Genomic DNA, 17,233 nt, shown 5'->3' on the forward strand with positions numbered 1-17,233 from the left:
AATAGCATTGCTTAACTGTGTCTATTCCTACTAGAACATCATCTTTCTTTTGTTTTGCTACTAAATGCAATAGAACTAGTGTCTGCTAAAATGTACTTTGAAAAATTCTGGTTAGAATAATTATAGTATATATTTTTGATTGTTAACTTTTTTTTTGGTTTCCTTTTCCTATTTTCTTTTCCCTTCTGTTCTTTTCACTTCAGTTCAGTTCAGTCGCTCAGTTGTGTCTGACTCTCTGTGACCCCATGAATGGCAGCACGCCAGGCCTCCCTGTCCATCACCAACTCCCGGAGTTCACTCAAACTCATGTCCATCGAGTTGGTGATGCCATCTGGCCATCTCATCCTCTGTCATCCCCTTTTCCTCCTGCCCCCAATCCCTCCCAGCATCAGGGTCTTTTCCAATGAGTCAGCTCTTCGCACGAGGTGGCCAAAGTATTAGAGTTACAGCCTCAGCATCATTCCTTCCAAAGAACACCCAGGACTGATCTCCATTAGAATGGACTGGTTGGATCTCCTTGGAGTCCAAGGGACTCTCAAGAGTCTTCTCCAACACCACAGTTCAAAAGCATCAATTCTTCAGTGCTCAGCTTTCTTCACAGTCCAACTCTCACGTTCATACATGATTACTGGAAAAACCATAGCCTTGACTAGACGGACCTTTGTTGGCCAAGTAATGTCTCTGCTTTTGAATATGCTATCTAGGTTGGTCATAACTTTCCTTCCAAGGAGTAAGTGCCTTTTAATTTCATGGCTGCAATCACCATCTGCAGTGATTTTGGAGCCCAGAAAAATAAAGTCTGACACTTTCTACTGTTTCCCTATCTATTTGCCATGACATGATGGGACCAGATGCCATGATCTTAGTTTTCTGAATGTTGAGCTTTAAGCCAACTTTTTCACTCTCCTCTTTCACTTTCGTCAAGAGGCTTACACTACCATGACAAAATAAATAAGTTACAGGGTTATATTGTACAGCAAAGAGAATATAGCCAGTATATATAATAACTTTAAATGGAATATAACCTATAAAAATTTTGAATCACTGTTTTGTACCTCTGTTACTAATATTGTATATCAACTACACTACAATTAAAAAAGGGATAAGAAAAAATAAATTTCTCATTAAAAAAAAAATTACTCTGTGTCCTTGACTAAATACTATCTTGAACAAACCAATTTTTAAAGACATACAGTAGGTAACTAGAAAAACCTGACTATGGTCACAGTTTTAGATAATATTAGGGAAATACCATAAAGTTTTGTTAGGTGTAAAGATAGTATTCTGGTAATGGAGGAAAATGTATTTTTCTTATTAAAATATTTAGGGATAAAGTGTAATATCTTTAATTTACCTTAAAAGCACTTCGGTAAAACAAAAAAAAGCTAAAATGTTAATAATTAACATCTAGGTATTGGGTAAGTGGGTATTAATAACTGTTGGTGCTTTTCTTTTGAAAAGTTTTATAATAAAAAGTCAAAATAAAATAAAAATGGAATGTAAAAACCAAAAAAAAATCTTTCAAATTCTAACCAGTAGTGCTTATGTTTTAAGTTGTTCTTATTGATAAGAATGCTTTTAAATTGGAAATTTGTGGTTGTAAAATGTGTGAAAATTTTGGTCTCTTAAATAGATTAAATCTCCCCTTTGCAGTTCTATGCACACTATTAACTTGCTTAATATGGCCTTTCATCATCAGGTGAAATTCCGCTAATCACAACACTGTTCCCACTTACATTCTTAAGAAATGGAGTCTGAAGTAATGAAGCATTAATAAAAGGAAGTGTTAGGAATTATATTTTGTTGGCTTTAACCGAGTGTATTTCTTTTAATACTTTTTCATAGGGTGAATAAACACAATTAATTATATTATGAAAAAAGATAAACTTTGAGCCAAAGTTGCAATTTGATTAGCAAAGTTTATGAGCACGTTAGTACATGGGTTGGTTCCACATGGGACCAAAGTCTCTGCAGAGGGAGAGTGGCTCACTCCAGGCATTGCTGTTGCCTCCTCTGCTTCTATTTGACATGGTTGTCTCAGCGTTTAGGAAATGTGGAGAGCATCTAGGAGATAACGTAGTCAATAGGCATTTAATTAAAAAAAAAAAGTACATTCTACCTATTGTGGAGAAATTATAGGTAAGAAATGAGAAGGAAATACAACCTGTGTTAACTAGTACAATTTCTCCTAGAACTGTGGGGATAAAATGAGAAAATCTATGTACACTACTTTAGCACTATGCCTGGCACATAACAGTACATGTCAAATGTGGGCTGTTATTATTCAGTTCAGTGCAGTTCAGTTGCTCAGCCATGTCTGACTCTTTGCGACCACATGAATCGCAGCACGCCAGGCCTCCCTGTCCATCACCAACTCCTGGAGTCCATTCAGACTCATGTCCATCGAGTCAGTGATGCCATCCAGCCATCTCATCCTCTGTCGTCCCCTTCTCCTCTTGCCCCCAATCCCTCCCAGCATCAGAGTCTTTTCCAATGAGTCAGCTCTTCGCATGAGGTGGCCAAAGTACTGGAGTTTCAGCTTTAGCATCAGTCCTTCCAAAGAAATCCCAGGGCTGATCTTCAGAATGGACTGGTTGGATCTCCTTGGAGTCCAAGGGACTCTCAAGAGTCTTCTCCAACACACAGTTCAAAAGCATCAATTCTTCCGCACTCAGACTTCTTCACAGTCCAACTCTCACATCCATACATGACCACTGGAAAAACCATAGCCTTGACTAGACGGACCTTTGTTGGCAAAGTAATGTCTCTGCTTTTGAATATGCTATCTAGGTTGGTCATAACTTTTCTTCCAAGGAGTAAGCGTCTTTTAACTTCATGGCTGCAGTCACCATTTGCAGTGATTTTGGAGCCCAAAAAAATCAAGTCAGCCTCTGTTTCCACTCTTTCCCTATCCATTTCCCATGAAGTGATGGGACCAGAGGCCATGATTTTCGTTTTCTGAATGTTGAGATTTAAGCCAACTTTTCCACTTTCCTCTTTCACTTTCATCAAGAGGCTTTTTATTTCTTCATCACTTTCTGCCGTAAGGGTGGTGTCATCTGCATATCCGAGGTTATTGATATTTCTCCCGGCAATCTTGATTCCAGCTTGTGCTTCCACCAGCCCAGAGTACATGATGTACTCTGTATACAAGTTGAATAAGCAGGGTGACAATATACAGCCTTGACGTACTCCTTTTCCTATTTGGAAGCGGTCTGTTGTTCCATGTCCAGTTCTAACTGTTGCTTCCTGACCTGCATACAGGTTTCTCAAGAGGCAAGTCAGGTGGTCTGGTATTCCCATCTCTTTCAGAATTTTCCACAGTTTATTGTGATCCACACGGTCAAAGGCTTTGGCATAGTCAATAAAGCAGAAATAGATGTTTTTCTGGAACTCTCTTCTTTTTCCATGATCCAGCGGATGTTGGCAATTTGATCTCTGGTTCCTCTGCCTTTTCTAAAACCAGCTTGAACATCTGGAAGTTCACGGTTCACATGTTGCTGAAGCCTGGCTTGGAGAATTTTGAGCATTACTTTACTAGCGTGTGAGATGAGTCCAATTGTGCGGTAGTTTGAGCATTCTTTGGCATTGCCTTTCTTTGGGACTGGAATGAAAACTGACCTTTTCCAGTCCTGTGGCCACTGCTGAGTTTTCCAAATTTGCTGGCATATTGAGTGTAGCACTTTCACAGCATCATCTTTCAGGATTTGGAATAGCTCAACTGGAATTCCATCACCTCCACTAGCTTTGTTTGTAGTGATGCTTTCTAAGGCCCAATGGACTTCACATTCCAGGATGTCTGGCTCTAGGTGAGTGATCATACCATCGTGATTCTCTGGGTCGTGAAGATCTTTTTTGTACAGTTCTTCTGTGTATTCCTGCCACCTCTTCTTAATATCTTCTGCTTCTGTTAGGTCCATACCGTTTCTGTCCTTTATCAAGCCCATCTTTGCATGAAATGTTATCATTTTGCTGTTATCATTACCCTGGATAATTCCTAAGAAAGTTAGTTTAAAATATCTTAGTGAAAAGTACTCAATTTTACATAAAAACAATAGAGGTAAAAATAAAATACCTTAAATCTTCATGTGTCAGTTCTAAAAGATGTCAAAGTACTAAATAGTGGGGTGATGATGAGTCTGTAAGTTTCAAGATCATCACTACTCACTGTTCCATTTCAGCTGGGAAACAAGGTTCAAAGAGACTGACTCTGGCCTAATTTTGCCACAATGATGCTATATTTTAGATGTGACACATGGCAGGTGAAATAAAAGCACATACAGCACACAGGAGAAAAGTGCTCCAGCTGTTCCCAGTTCCTTTTTTAACAGGTTACATTTTTAAAAGTAGGACAGGCTGCAGTATTTTCACCTCTCTATCTCCCTTTCTGAAAGGATAGGACACTTAGCTAAATGGGAAGGCATGAGAAAAGAGACTAAGCAGACTTTAGCATAAGCGGACAAATTAGGACTGGGCGGGGACTTCTGTGTAAATCCTTAAGGCTCCCTGTCACCCTCTATGTGTCCCCAACAAACAACAGTGGAGAAGAAAACAAACCAAAAATGTATCGCTATTTCTGTGTGTGTGTGTGTGTGCATACTAAGTCGCTTTGCTGCTGCTGCTGCTGCTAAGTCGCTTCAATCGTGTCCGACTCTGTGGACCCCATAGACATCAGCTCACCAGGCTCGCCCATCCCTGGGATTCTCCAGGCAAGAACACTGGAGTGGGTTGCCATTTCCTTCTCCAATGCATGAAAGTGAAAAGTGAAAGGGAAGTCGCTCAGCCGTGTCCGACTCTTAGCGACCCCATGGACTGCAGCCCACCAGGCTCCTCCGTCCATGGAATTTTCCAGGCAAGAGTACTGGAGTGGGGTGCCACTGCCTTCTCCGCTAAGTCACTTTAGTCATGTCCAACTCCTTGAGACCCTATATATAGACTGTAGCCCGCCAGGCGCCTCTGTCCATGGGAGTCTCCAGGCAAAATAATGGAGCCTGCCATTTCCTACCCCAGGGACCCGACCCTGGAATCGAACCTCCCTGTCTTCTGTCTCCTGCATTAGCAGGAGGGTTCTTTACCACTAGAACCACCTGGGAAGCCCTTCTGGGTACTATGTTTCTGTGTTAGTCACTCAGGCAGGTCCAACTCTTTGCAACCTCACAGGCTGTAGTGTGCCAGGCTCCTCTGTCCATGGGATTCTTCAGACAAGAGAATGGCTTGCCATTCCCTTCTGCAGAGGATCTTCCCGCTCCCGGGAATGAACCCTGGTCTCCTGCATTGCTGGCAGATTCTCTACCGTTTGAGCTACAGGAAAGTCCTGGCTACTATAGTGAATGTGAATCAACTTGTTTCTTTGTCTGCACTTTTCGTGGTTTTTCTTCTTTCCAATTAGAAGGAAAGGAGCATAATACACAACCAGGTGAACTAAAAATGACTGTCAGCTATTCAGGGTATGGGCCAGTTCTTAACTGTCTTTTTCTTTCTACTGCCTGGCACAGAGTAGCTGTGCAATAAATGCTTATGTAATGAAAGAATAAGTTAATGAATACAATTATTAATTTGAAACTGGTGCCCTTTTGCATAGTACCCCTTGCAAATTATTGCCTTCAGTTTGGATTATTCCATGAGTTTGAAACAGTATCCTCTGCCCACAGGATTCTCCAGACAAGAATACTGGAGTAGGTTGCCATGTACTCCTTCTGCCTGGATCTTCCAGAAGCAGGTATTGAACTCAACCCCTTCATACATTGGCGGGTGGGTTCTTTACCACTAGTACCACCTGGGAAACCCAAAACAGTATCCAGATTTTGCCAATACATATCTTGTCTTAAGCAAAGGAAAAAAGGAAAGATATACCCATTTGAATGCAGAGTTCCAAAGAATAGCAAGGAGAGATAAGAAAGCCTTCCTCAGAGATCAATGCCAAAAAACAGAGGGAAACAATAGAATGGGAAAGACTGCAGATCTCTTCAAGAAAATTAGAGATACCAAGGGAACATTTCATGCAAAGATGGGCTCAATAAAGGAAGAAATGGTATGGACCTAACAGAAGCAGAAGATATTAAGAAGAGGTGACAAGAATACACAGAAGAACTATACAAAAAAGATCTTCATGATCCAGATAAGCACGATGGTGTGATCACTCACCTAGAGCCAGACATCCTGGAATGTGAAGTCAAGTGGGCCTCAGGAAGCATCACTACGAACAAAGCTAGTGGAGGTGATGGAATTCCAGTAGAGCTATTCCAAATCCTGAAAGATGATGCTGTGAAAGTGCTGCACTCAATATGCCAGCAAACTTGGAAAAATTGGCAGTGGCCACAGGACTGGAAAAGGTCAGTTTTCATTCCAATCCCAAAGAAAGGCAATGCCAAAGAATGCTCAAACTACCGCACAATTGGACTCATCTCACACGCTAGTAAAGTAATGCTCAAAATTCTCCAAGCCAGGCTTCAGCAATATGTGAACCGTGAACTTCCAGTTCAAGCTGGTTTTAGAAAAGGCAGAGGAACCAGAGATCAAATTGCCAACATCCGCTGGATCATGGAAAAAGAAGAGAGTTCCAGAAAAACATCTATTTCTGCTTTATTGACTATGCCAAAGCCTTTGACCGTGTGGATCACAATAAACTGTGGAAAATTCTGAAAGAGATGGGAATACCAGACTACCTGACTTGCCTCTTGAGAAACCTGTATGCAGGTCAGGAAGCAACAGTTAGAACTGGACATGGAACAACAGACCGCTTCCAAATAGGAAAAGGAGTACGTCAAGGCTGTATATTGTCACCTTGCTTATTTAACTTCTATGCAGAGTACATTATGAAAAACACTGGGCTGGAGGAATCACAAGCTGGAATCAAGATTGCTGGGATAAATGTCAATAACCTTAGATATGCAGATGACACCACCCTTATGGCATAAAGTGAAGAAGAACTAAAGAGCCTCTTGATGAAAGGCACAGAGAGCGAAAAAGTTGGCTTAAAACTCAACGTTCAGAAAACGAAGATCATGGCATCTGGTCCTATCACTTCATGGCAAATAGATGGGGAGAGAGTGGAAACAGTGGCTGACTTGATTTTTCTGGGCTCCAAAATCACTGCAGATGGTGACTGCAGCCATGAAATTAAAAGACACTTACTCCTTGGAAGGCAAGTTATGACCAACATAGTCAGCATATTAAAAAGCAGAGACATCACTTTGCCAACAAAGGTCCGTCTAGTCAAGACTATGGTTTTTCCAGTGGCCGTGTATGGATGTGAGAGTTGGACTATAAAGAAAGCTGAGCACTGAAGAATTGATGCTTTTGAACTGTGGTGTTGTGGAAGACTCTTGAGAGTCCCTTGGACTGCAAGAAGATCCAACCAGTCCATCCTAAAGGAGATCAGTCCTGGGTGTTTATTGGTAGGACTGATGTTGAAGCTGAAACTCCAATCCTTTGGCCACTTGAAGCGAAGAGCTGACTCATTTGAAAAGACCCTAATGCTGGGAAAGATTGAGGGCAGGAGGAGAAGTGGACGATAGAGGATGAGATGGTTGGACGGCATCACTGACTCAATGGACATGGGTTTGGGTGAACTCCAGGAGTTGGTGATGGACAGGGAGGCCTGGCGTGCTGCAGTTCATGGGGTCGCAAAGAGTCGGACATGACTGAGCGACTGGACTCAACTGAACCTTTTCTTAAAATAGTACTTATCCGTCAGTTTTGCAACAGAAGGCAGTCTAACAAAAACGATTTTCACATTGGGTTCTATGTTAAGGCGACCTTCAACATACATTTAGAACAGATTTCTTACTTGGCCGTAGCTTTTTTTGGCAGATGGTATATAATTAAACTTATACATTCACATTTTCATGTTCTAACCAGTTTTATATCATCAGAGTCAGCTACCAATATACTTAGTTTTGCCCATTTTTCATGTTTTGTTAAAGCCTGAGCATTAGGTAAATTACATGCTAATGCAAATAAAACTAACTTCATCATAGATATTGTTAATTTATAATGAGAAAGAAAGATAAAATGACCGTAGAAACTTGCACCACATTGCCTAGTTGAGCACTCCCTACGCTAACAAGGTAAATAAACCCTTTTCTATGTGGTGTGTCGGCGTTTGACAATATCAAGGGTGGACCGTTGAGAGTATTCACACTTCAGTGCATCCATTTGCATTATCACATTTCTAAACCTCGAGGCATTATCACTTCCTTTTTAAAGTGGCATAATAATTTGGGAAATAATGGTAATGGTTATCATCATCTGTCAATCAAACAACTCCTGTGTTAACAAAACGTATTTTTTCCACACAATGAATGGGTGTGTGTGTGATGTCCTATGCTCATGTCAATATTAGTAAGATTTGGCTCTTGTGATGAAACTATTTCATTTATCAGAGGGCTTGACTGGGAAATAGGAAAATTCCATTTACACTTTAGTGATCAAGGGGCTGTGCTTCATGTCAAAGCCACATAACCACTCTAATTGCAGAGTAAAATTCACGGGTGTATGTAGATAACTGAAACAGTGGCATATATCATGCTTTAAGGTAGGTTTTGCCACAAAGTCACATCTCCATGAGGAAAATCTGTATAAATTTGGAGAAAAATCTCTACACTCAGTGTTGGTTGAGTACTGAAAAGATATGTCAATGATGGGTTGTTTCATTAGCTGCCCATCATGTCAAACAATACATATGACCTCTAACCTGCACATGTAATGAATAAAACTTGAACTTGTGATGTCTAATCTGAAGAGGGGTCTAATATATTTTACTGATGAGGAACTTACTTTAATTGCTCCTGTGCTCTTCAAATGTTTAGTTAAGTGGGTGAAGGAAGAGTAAGAATATTATAAATGCAATAAAATATTTCATTTAAATAAATGTGTATCTCAAATTTAAATAAACATTTAACTTCAGTAATTTGATGTTTAAGGCTTTCGTTAACTTGGAAATCTACACAGATGAAAAAACAGTCATTTATTGCATGAGAAGCATTTCATATTTTATTAAAAATTGTTGCTTTTGATTTTATTAAAATAAAATTAAATCGATCTTCATCACTAGATCGCTTTCAATCATGAACTCTCAACTGAGAGTTACAGAATTCTGCTTTATTGGCCCCTAGTCACTGAATGCCACTGTGTGTTGGGCATTATGACGGATGCCTTACCTACATTATTGCACCTAACTTACAACTCCATGTTAATACTGTTGTGTTCATTGTAAAGAAGAGGAAACAGAGATTCAGAGAGCTTAGGAAACAAGCCTAAGTCTGCATAGCGGGTGAGAGAGCTACATGTGAAGAGCTCACATTCTTTCCATGTTCTGTTTATGACCTCTCTCTTTTCTCCTCTTAATTTTAATACTGATACACATAAAGGAAAACTGAAAAGGTGCGATGATTCTGGAGCTAGCCTTTCCCAGCAGCCAGTACAGAGAACAGAAACCTCCAGTATTCCCCTCTCTCTATAACTGAGAGCTGAGTGCCTGCTGAAGCCGACTTTGTGAAGAGTAAGAAAGCCATCTCCAACTCATATTGCTATCCTGCCCATGGCACTGAAGCCCCAGGGAAGGTATGTCTGGGGCAGACCGATTATTTTTATTTATTTTCTCATTTTTGGTTCTTGTCTGGATCCTATAAAAATATCATTACTAATTTTTCCAATGTGATTTTGTTGAGTATTGGTGGCAGTTTAGTTGCTAAGTCGTGTGCGACTCTTGAGACCCCGTGGACTGAAGCCCACCACGCTTTGGGATTTTCCAGGCAAGAATACTGGAGTAGGTTGCCAATTTCTTTCTCCAAGGGATCTTCCCAACCCAGGGATTTAATCTGGGTCTCGTGCACTGCAGGCAGATTCTTTACCAACTAGCTACCAGGGAATTCCTGTTAAGTATTAGATGTGGCTTAAACATGAAATAGCCATTGTTTTGTTAATATTGTCAGAACATTTTGGGGAAGTATGTAAGAAATGTATGTAACAGCTGAATTATGTACTTAGATTAGTTATGGGAAGAAACAGACCCAGGTGTACATAGATGTTTTACACCCTTTCCTAGCCCTCTCATTTGCTTCAGTGAAGCATCCAGGATTCCTTGAGAGAGAGATCCTTCTTTGCATTGAGAGTTAGATCTGGATTTTATGATACAAGCAATTTGTAGGAGAGGGGCTCTTTAAGAAAAGCAGCATAAAACTATAGATGTACAATTAAGGGCAAGTGATAAGAAGAGGCCCCTGAAACTTGAGGAGCTTTGAAGTTTAAGCTTCACTAGCTTAAATTAATTATGATAAATTTATTTCTGACTCCACTTAATGTCATATATTACAACCATTGTGTTGTTTAGTCACTAAGTCACACTCAACTCTTTTGTGACCCAATGGACTGTAGCCTGCCAGGCTCCTATGTCTATGGGATTTCCCAGGTAAGAATACTGGCCATTTCCTTCTCCAGGAACTCTTTCCAACCCAGGGATCAAACCCGTGTCTCCTGTACTGGCAGGTGGATTCTTTACGACTGAGCCACCATGGAGGTTCATATATTATAATTATTATTGTCGTTCAGTCGCCACATTGTGTCTGACTCTTCATGACCCCATGGGCTGCAGCATGCCAGGCCTCCCTGTCCCTTACCATCTCCCGGAGTTGGCCCAAGTTCATGTCCCTTGCATTGGTGATGTCATCCAACCATCTCATCCTCTGTCATCCTCTTCTCCTTCTGCCTTCAACCTTTCCCAGCATTAGGGTTTTTTCCCAATGTGTTGGCTCTTTGCATCAGGTGGCCAAAGTATTGGTGCTTCAGCTTCAGCATCAATCCATCCAATGAGTATTCAAAGTTGATTTCCCTTAATATTGACTGGTTTGATCTCCTTGCTATCCAAGGGACTCTCATGAGTCATCCCCAGCCCCACAGTTCAAAAGCATCAATTCTTTGGCACTCTACCTTCTTTATGGTCCAGCTCGTACAACCGTACATGACTACTGGAAAGACAATAGCCTTGACTATATGGACCTCTGTTGGCAAAGTGATGTCTTTGCTTTTTAACACACTCTCTAGGTTTGTCATAGCTTTCCTAACAAGAGGCAACTGTTTTCTAATTTCATGGCTGCAGTCATCATCCTCAGTGATTTTAGGACCCAAGAAGAGGAAATCTGTCACTGCTTCCACCTTTTCCTCTTCTATTTGCCATGAAGTGATGGGGCCAGATGCCATGATCATAGTTTTTTAATATTTAGTTTTAAGCACAGCTTTTTCACTCTCCTCTTTCACCCTCATCAAGAGGTTCTTTAGGTTCTCTTTGCTTTCTGCCATTAGAGTGGGTGTTCATTGGAAGGACTGATGCTGAGGCTGAAACTCCAGTACTTTGGCCACCTCATGCAAAGAGTTGACTCATTGGAAAAGACCCTGATGCTGGGAGGGATTGGGGGCAGGAGGAGAAGGGGATGACAGAAGATGAGATGGCTGGATGGCATCACCGACTCAATGCACATAAGCTTGGGGGAACTCTGGGAGTTGGTGATGGATAGGGAGGCCTGGCGTGCTTCGATTCATGGGGTCGCAAAGAGTCGGACACGACTGAGCGACTGAACTGAACTGAGCACATATCTGAGGTTGTTGATATTTCTCTTCATAATCTTGATTCCAGCTTGTAACTTATTCATATTATATGTGTAGTAAGCAACCTACTGCCAATTAGTTTGTTCTCCTTCATAACCAATGAACATTCCTTGAGAGTTAGGTCTATATCTTAAAATCCTCTTAGCACCTTGGAAAGTTCCTTTTACACAGTAGCTCTGCTGCTGCTGCTAAGTCGCTTCAGTCGTGTCCAACTCTGTGCGACCCCATAGACGGCAGCCCACCAGGCTCCCCTGTCCCTGGGATTCTCAAGGCAAGAACACTGGAATGGGTTGCCATTTCCTTCTCCAATGCATAAGAGTGAAAAGTGAAAGTGAAGTCGCTCAGTCGTGTCTGACTCTCAGCGACCCCATGGACTGTAGCCCACCAGGCTCCTCCATCCATGGGATTTTCCAGGTAAGAGTACTGGAGTGGGGTGCCATTGCCTTTTCCACACAGTAGCTCTGTGTATACAAACCTGTAGTTCATTTGCTATTGTATAGATTACAGAAACTATAAAGAAGAAACTTTCAGATACAGTATATTTGACATTTTATAATAGTGAGTTAGTTTAAGCTCCCTTTCTTTAGGGTATAGGAATTCAACATTCCTCTTGTCAACTCTCAGCCTTGCACATGAGGAGACATTTTCTGGGATTTCTAAGAAAGCAAAGTTTCTTTTGTCTTTCACATGAGGAACTTGGTGAGATGCTTTCTTTGGATAGTTTGATATGAGTCTGGAACTGTCATGGTCATTTTGCTCCTAAAAGGGGATTTCTTGGAGCTACAGGAAGCTATCTAGTAGAGAGTGAATATGAAGCTCACAGAGGGGAAGGCAGAGCAGAATGGTGGAAAGAACTCGGTACTTGGTGGCATTATTTGCATCACTGGAAAAAGAAACCTGACTGAAAACTAAACCTTCCTCCTCTGAATTTTTTTTAAATTTAATTTAATTTTTTAACTTTACAATATTGTATTGGTTTTGCCATATATCAAAATGAATCCACCACAGGTATACATATGTTCTCCATCCTGAACCCTCCTCCCTCCTCCCTCCCCATACCATCCCTCTGGGTCGTCCCAGTGCACCAGCCCCAGGCATCTAGTATCGTGCATCGAACCTGGACTGGTGACTCATTTCATATATGATATTATACATGTTTCAATGCCATTCTCCCAAATCCTCCCACCCTCTCCCTCTCCCACAGAGTCCAAAAGACTGTTTTTTAGTTGTGAGAACCAATAATGTTGATTTACTGTTCAAGCCAACTGCTTAAGCTGGGCTGTCTGAAACCTTCATCAGAAGTCCTGACACAACTAGTATTTATGAAACCAATGCAATGCAGAGGTATAAAGAAAGAAAAGAAATAATCTGTGACTTTTTACAGGACTGTACATTTCTTAATGTCTTAACTTTTATGCAGTAAAGAACTAAAAATTAGTTGAGGCTCTAAATGTTTACTAAAACAAATTCTAAAATTTATTTACTGATAGAAATTATGACTTGGGTCCTAAATTTTGTGTAGGAAAAACTTTTGTTATTGGAGAGCTTTTAGAATGTTTCTGGTTAATACTACTGTTCAAATATTCCAAATATCCCTTGAATTTCTGAAGATTAACAGACTTTTCATTAAAAATTTTATTTGTAGCACTGGTTATAACTACAAGAATTTCATGTGCTCCTCAATGGTAATCTCTTCACTGTAATATTGTTGCATCATTAGAAGTTTTTCTTTCCAGTTATATTATTATGCTTCAAATATCATTTTCCCATTAGGCATATAATATGATATATTTTCATACACTAAAATCTTATTAATGATTTTTATACAGGATGGTTTCTAGTTTGTAGCCCATTTGTAAGAAGTTCCTATTAAGAAATTCAATTAAGCATGGGAAACAATTTAAGAATAATTTACTAACAGATCAAGGTTTTAATTTGCTACCATTTTCTATCATGTTATTTTGACAGAATGTAAAGAACAAATTGCTAAAGAATGGAACATAGAATTGGAAGAAAAAGTGATCTACCCCTTAAGAACCATGGGTTCAAAAGTTCACAATATGAAGGACTCTATGTTTGCAAAAGCAGTCAGCGTTCATGTCGCCTAATTTGTTTAGGCTGTCTGTTTACCTCTTTTATTTATCTAGCACTAAATAAAATTACGAGAGCACATGTGGGTCACAAAAGGAAAAGTTCTGGCAAAAGGCATACAGGTTACATAGATCATCTTTAAAAACTTGAAGAATGTTTACATATTCTAGTTACTTTAGAAATTGTGATTTCCTCATTTAACTTATCTTTTCTATAAGAATAAACTAAAAATCTATAATTAATAGTAAATATTTTACCATATGCCTTATCTCATCCATATTAATCAAGATGAAGGCTATATTTTCTTTGGTTGGGATAATGTTTCAAGAACCTTTGAGTCCAAGTGTCTTAGTGTACTTGAGCTTGCATTTTTCAGTCTGTTCCAGCCCACACTATACCTACTGCCATAATGCTGGATTCCCAGATTTCTGGTATCTGAGTTTTCCTCTCAGCTCTGGACTGGAGTCTCTCCAAGATGGCTAAGATACGTCTTTACTGACTCCTGTACACTCCTTCACCTAGGACAGGGCTTAACATACATACAGTAAGTGTGTGGTGTGTGTTGAATTAATGTGTGTGAATGTGTGTTGAATTAAAGAATGGACACGTAAATGGAGGAAAGAGAGGAACTTTGGTCTGTAAGCCTCCTTTCATCATAATATCCCAGTTGATTTCAAAGAAAAAGGGCTTTCTTCCCTGTGCTAAAAATAATCTGAAATACCCATAGCAGTAGTTAACTCATGAGGTTATAACACTATGTAACATGCTACATGACTATCTGAATGATAAAATCATTTTCTGTAAAATTAAATAAGGATGAACTATATTATATAGGGAACTACATGAGAGGAATTCTCATGTAAGATGCTATATGAGAATCTACACTATACATTTCATTGTGTGTATATAAATATATATACATACACACATGTACATGTATACACACATAGTGTCTAATACATAGTGACTTGAATTAATGTTAAGTAAAACACATGTTAATAAGATTTTGTTAAAGAACTAATTTAACAGTTTTCACCTCCACATTTATAAGTTAGTTTGGTCTTGTTTTACATCTAAAGATTATACCTCAATCTTAGAAATTCATGTCAGAAATGCATACCGTTCAAACATCCTAATTTCAATAAGGATGTAACAGTGTATATTTATCATCCTTATTTGAAACTTGAAAGATAATTCAAAGTATATATCAATGATTTACTACATTATATTTATACACAATGTATTAGCTAATGCTGATATGCCAGGTGCTCTCAGTATTTTTACACTTACCAATTCAACAACAACCCTATTATTACTGTCCTCATTATACAAGTGAGGAAACTGAGGAAAAGAGAAATGAAATAGTTGTCTAAAGCCTCAAAGCCAGTGAGTGGCAGAATTAGGATCTGCCAGGCAGTCTAGCTACAGAGTTCTTGTTCCTAACCTCTATTTACTGCTTTTCATGTACTTCCCTATATAACATAGTTCATTCTTATTTAATTTTACAGAAAATGATTTTATCATTCAGATAATCCATAATCAGATTTGCTTCTGAAGGGCAGGCCTTATGAATTCTGCCTGACTCTGAATACTTATTTGTACACAGTAAATGATTAAAGATTTTTGTTCAGTGCAATCACAATGGAAAAATCATTACTTTTGCAGCCATATTGAAATTCAGTTGCTAGCACTTTTCTACCAGCTATGTGACTCTCAATAAGATGCTGGCTAACTGATCCCTTATGTCCCTGAAGTATCTGTAACAGCACAGCTAAAATCAGCAATGAGCTAGCAAGTTTGATGGGAAGTCCCATAAAATATAAGAACTAGAGAGCGAAGGGCAGATAACATGGAAAAATTAGTACACAGGCTTCAGCCACAGGCTAAGAAACATTCCATATGTAATAACAGCTCATATTCATGAAGTGCTTCTATGATCCAAGAGCTATGTTACATTCTTTAAACGCACATGTCATTAGACCTTCACAACTGTATGAAGTAGGACTTATTCTCATATTACGAATGGGGATACTGAGGCAAAGAGAATGGCTTCAGCTCCCACAACTATAAGCAGTGACATAGAGAACTTCAACTTATGTGGATCTAATTTTCAAAGGCAAGAAAAAAAGGCAAGAGAAGGTGTGCTAAGTTAAAAACTGTCTGTGAGATTAAACTTAAATTGGTTATATTGCTCACTTTCCTGCCTTGCAGGGCTTATACTACACTTTTTCATGAGCTCTTTAACCTTCTCCCCGCCAAAACCAAAAGTATACACATATGCACATAAGCCTTTCATGCTGTTGTGGAATACTAAACTAGACAACCAAGGAAGACAGAAAATCCAGAGTGGATGAGCTGAGGCTTAAAATGGCTAAACTATCTAAACTTTACGGCCTGGCTATGACTTTAGCTGAGGCTAGAGAGAAGCTTTTGGGGCTGAGTATCTAGTTCTTCACTGAATTTCAAAGAGTTTCATATCCCACATTAAGTTTTGTCTCAGCAAATGAGGTGAACGAACCAAAAATTGGCTTTTTATTCTTATCATTCATTATGTATTTTTTTCTTGCTATTTTTTGGGACAAATCTTCTTTTATCTTAACAGATCCTTGATAAATTAGTGTGTCCTACTTTCTTTTTCCTTATAAAGCTTCTCTCCAATGTATGTATGTACTACGGTTAAGATAACATGTCTATCATCTAAGAAATATATCGCATAAATTATTGGTCATATTTTGTACTAATTTGAAGTTTCTGGCCTGAACCTTTAAAACCTAGAATATCAGAACAACCTGTCCTTACATATGCTATTCCTCAAATAGCCATTTCATTTTGTCTATACTAGTACTAATTTAACTTCTTATAGCTTAACTCCTATGTTAAGGGTTGATGAAATTTAGATGCTGAGTGCAAAAAGAGGAAACATTCAGCTTTACCTTTCTTACAACACTAATTGAACATACATACTCTGGTAGAAATGTTTTTAGAGTATAGCCTTACAAAGAAAATTGACTTCTATGTATTTATAAGTTACCTTTGATAGATCCCTGAAGTTTCCCGGAAGAGTCAAATCCAGCTCTTCTGATTCATAGTTTGTTAATACCCATGGAAACACGGGGTATTGGTTCAGATCATTGTATGTCCGTCCTAGTAAAGAAAGAGAGACATGAAATCTGTATACACTAACTGCTTAGGAAAGTGTTGACCATCTTTATAATCAATGAGGCAACTATTGCATTGCAGAAGTAACTCTTTTGTTTATTGAACTATGTCTGTATTTAATCAAAAGCACTTACAACAACGTGTTTCAAGTGAATTCACTCAATAATAATATAGAAGTAAGTAATGAGAATTACTTTTTTGTAAGATAACTTGAAGTGATTGCTAGCTATCTGTCATAATCAATCTCTCTTCTTCCTGGCCTAGACCATGTTTCTTAGGCTCCCTTATGAGTAGCTATGGCTGTGGGGCTTAAGTTCTAGTCAACAGAATGTGAAGACAGTTGGTATCGGCACCTCCAGGCTTGGTTCACTGCAACTTG

The 17,233-nt window shown here is 39.2% G+C and overlaps 1 protein-coding gene across 6 annotated transcripts in view; it reads right to left on the reverse strand.

Moving 5' to 3' along the window:
* Positions 1 to 17,233, reverse strand: part of NBEA (neurobeachin) — a 673,061-nt gene that overhangs the window by 89,417 nt on the left and 566,411 nt on the right. For all 6 annotated transcript variants that reach the window (XM_059892161.1, XM_059892163.1, XM_059892162.1 and 3 more), the window contains one exon: positions 16,727 to 16,839. In XM_059892161.1, coding sequence (XP_059748144.1) covers positions 16,727 to 16,839 — 113 coding nt within the window. The remainder of the gene's footprint in view (positions 1 to 16,726; positions 16,840 to 17,233) is intronic.

Source organism: Bos taurus, chromosome 12 (assembly GCF_002263795.3).
Source record: "Bos taurus isolate L1 Dominette 01449 registration number 42190680 breed Hereford chromosome 12, ARS-UCD2.0, whole genome shotgun sequence".
NCBI lineage: Eukaryota > Metazoa > Chordata > Mammalia > Artiodactyla > Bovidae > Bos > Bos taurus.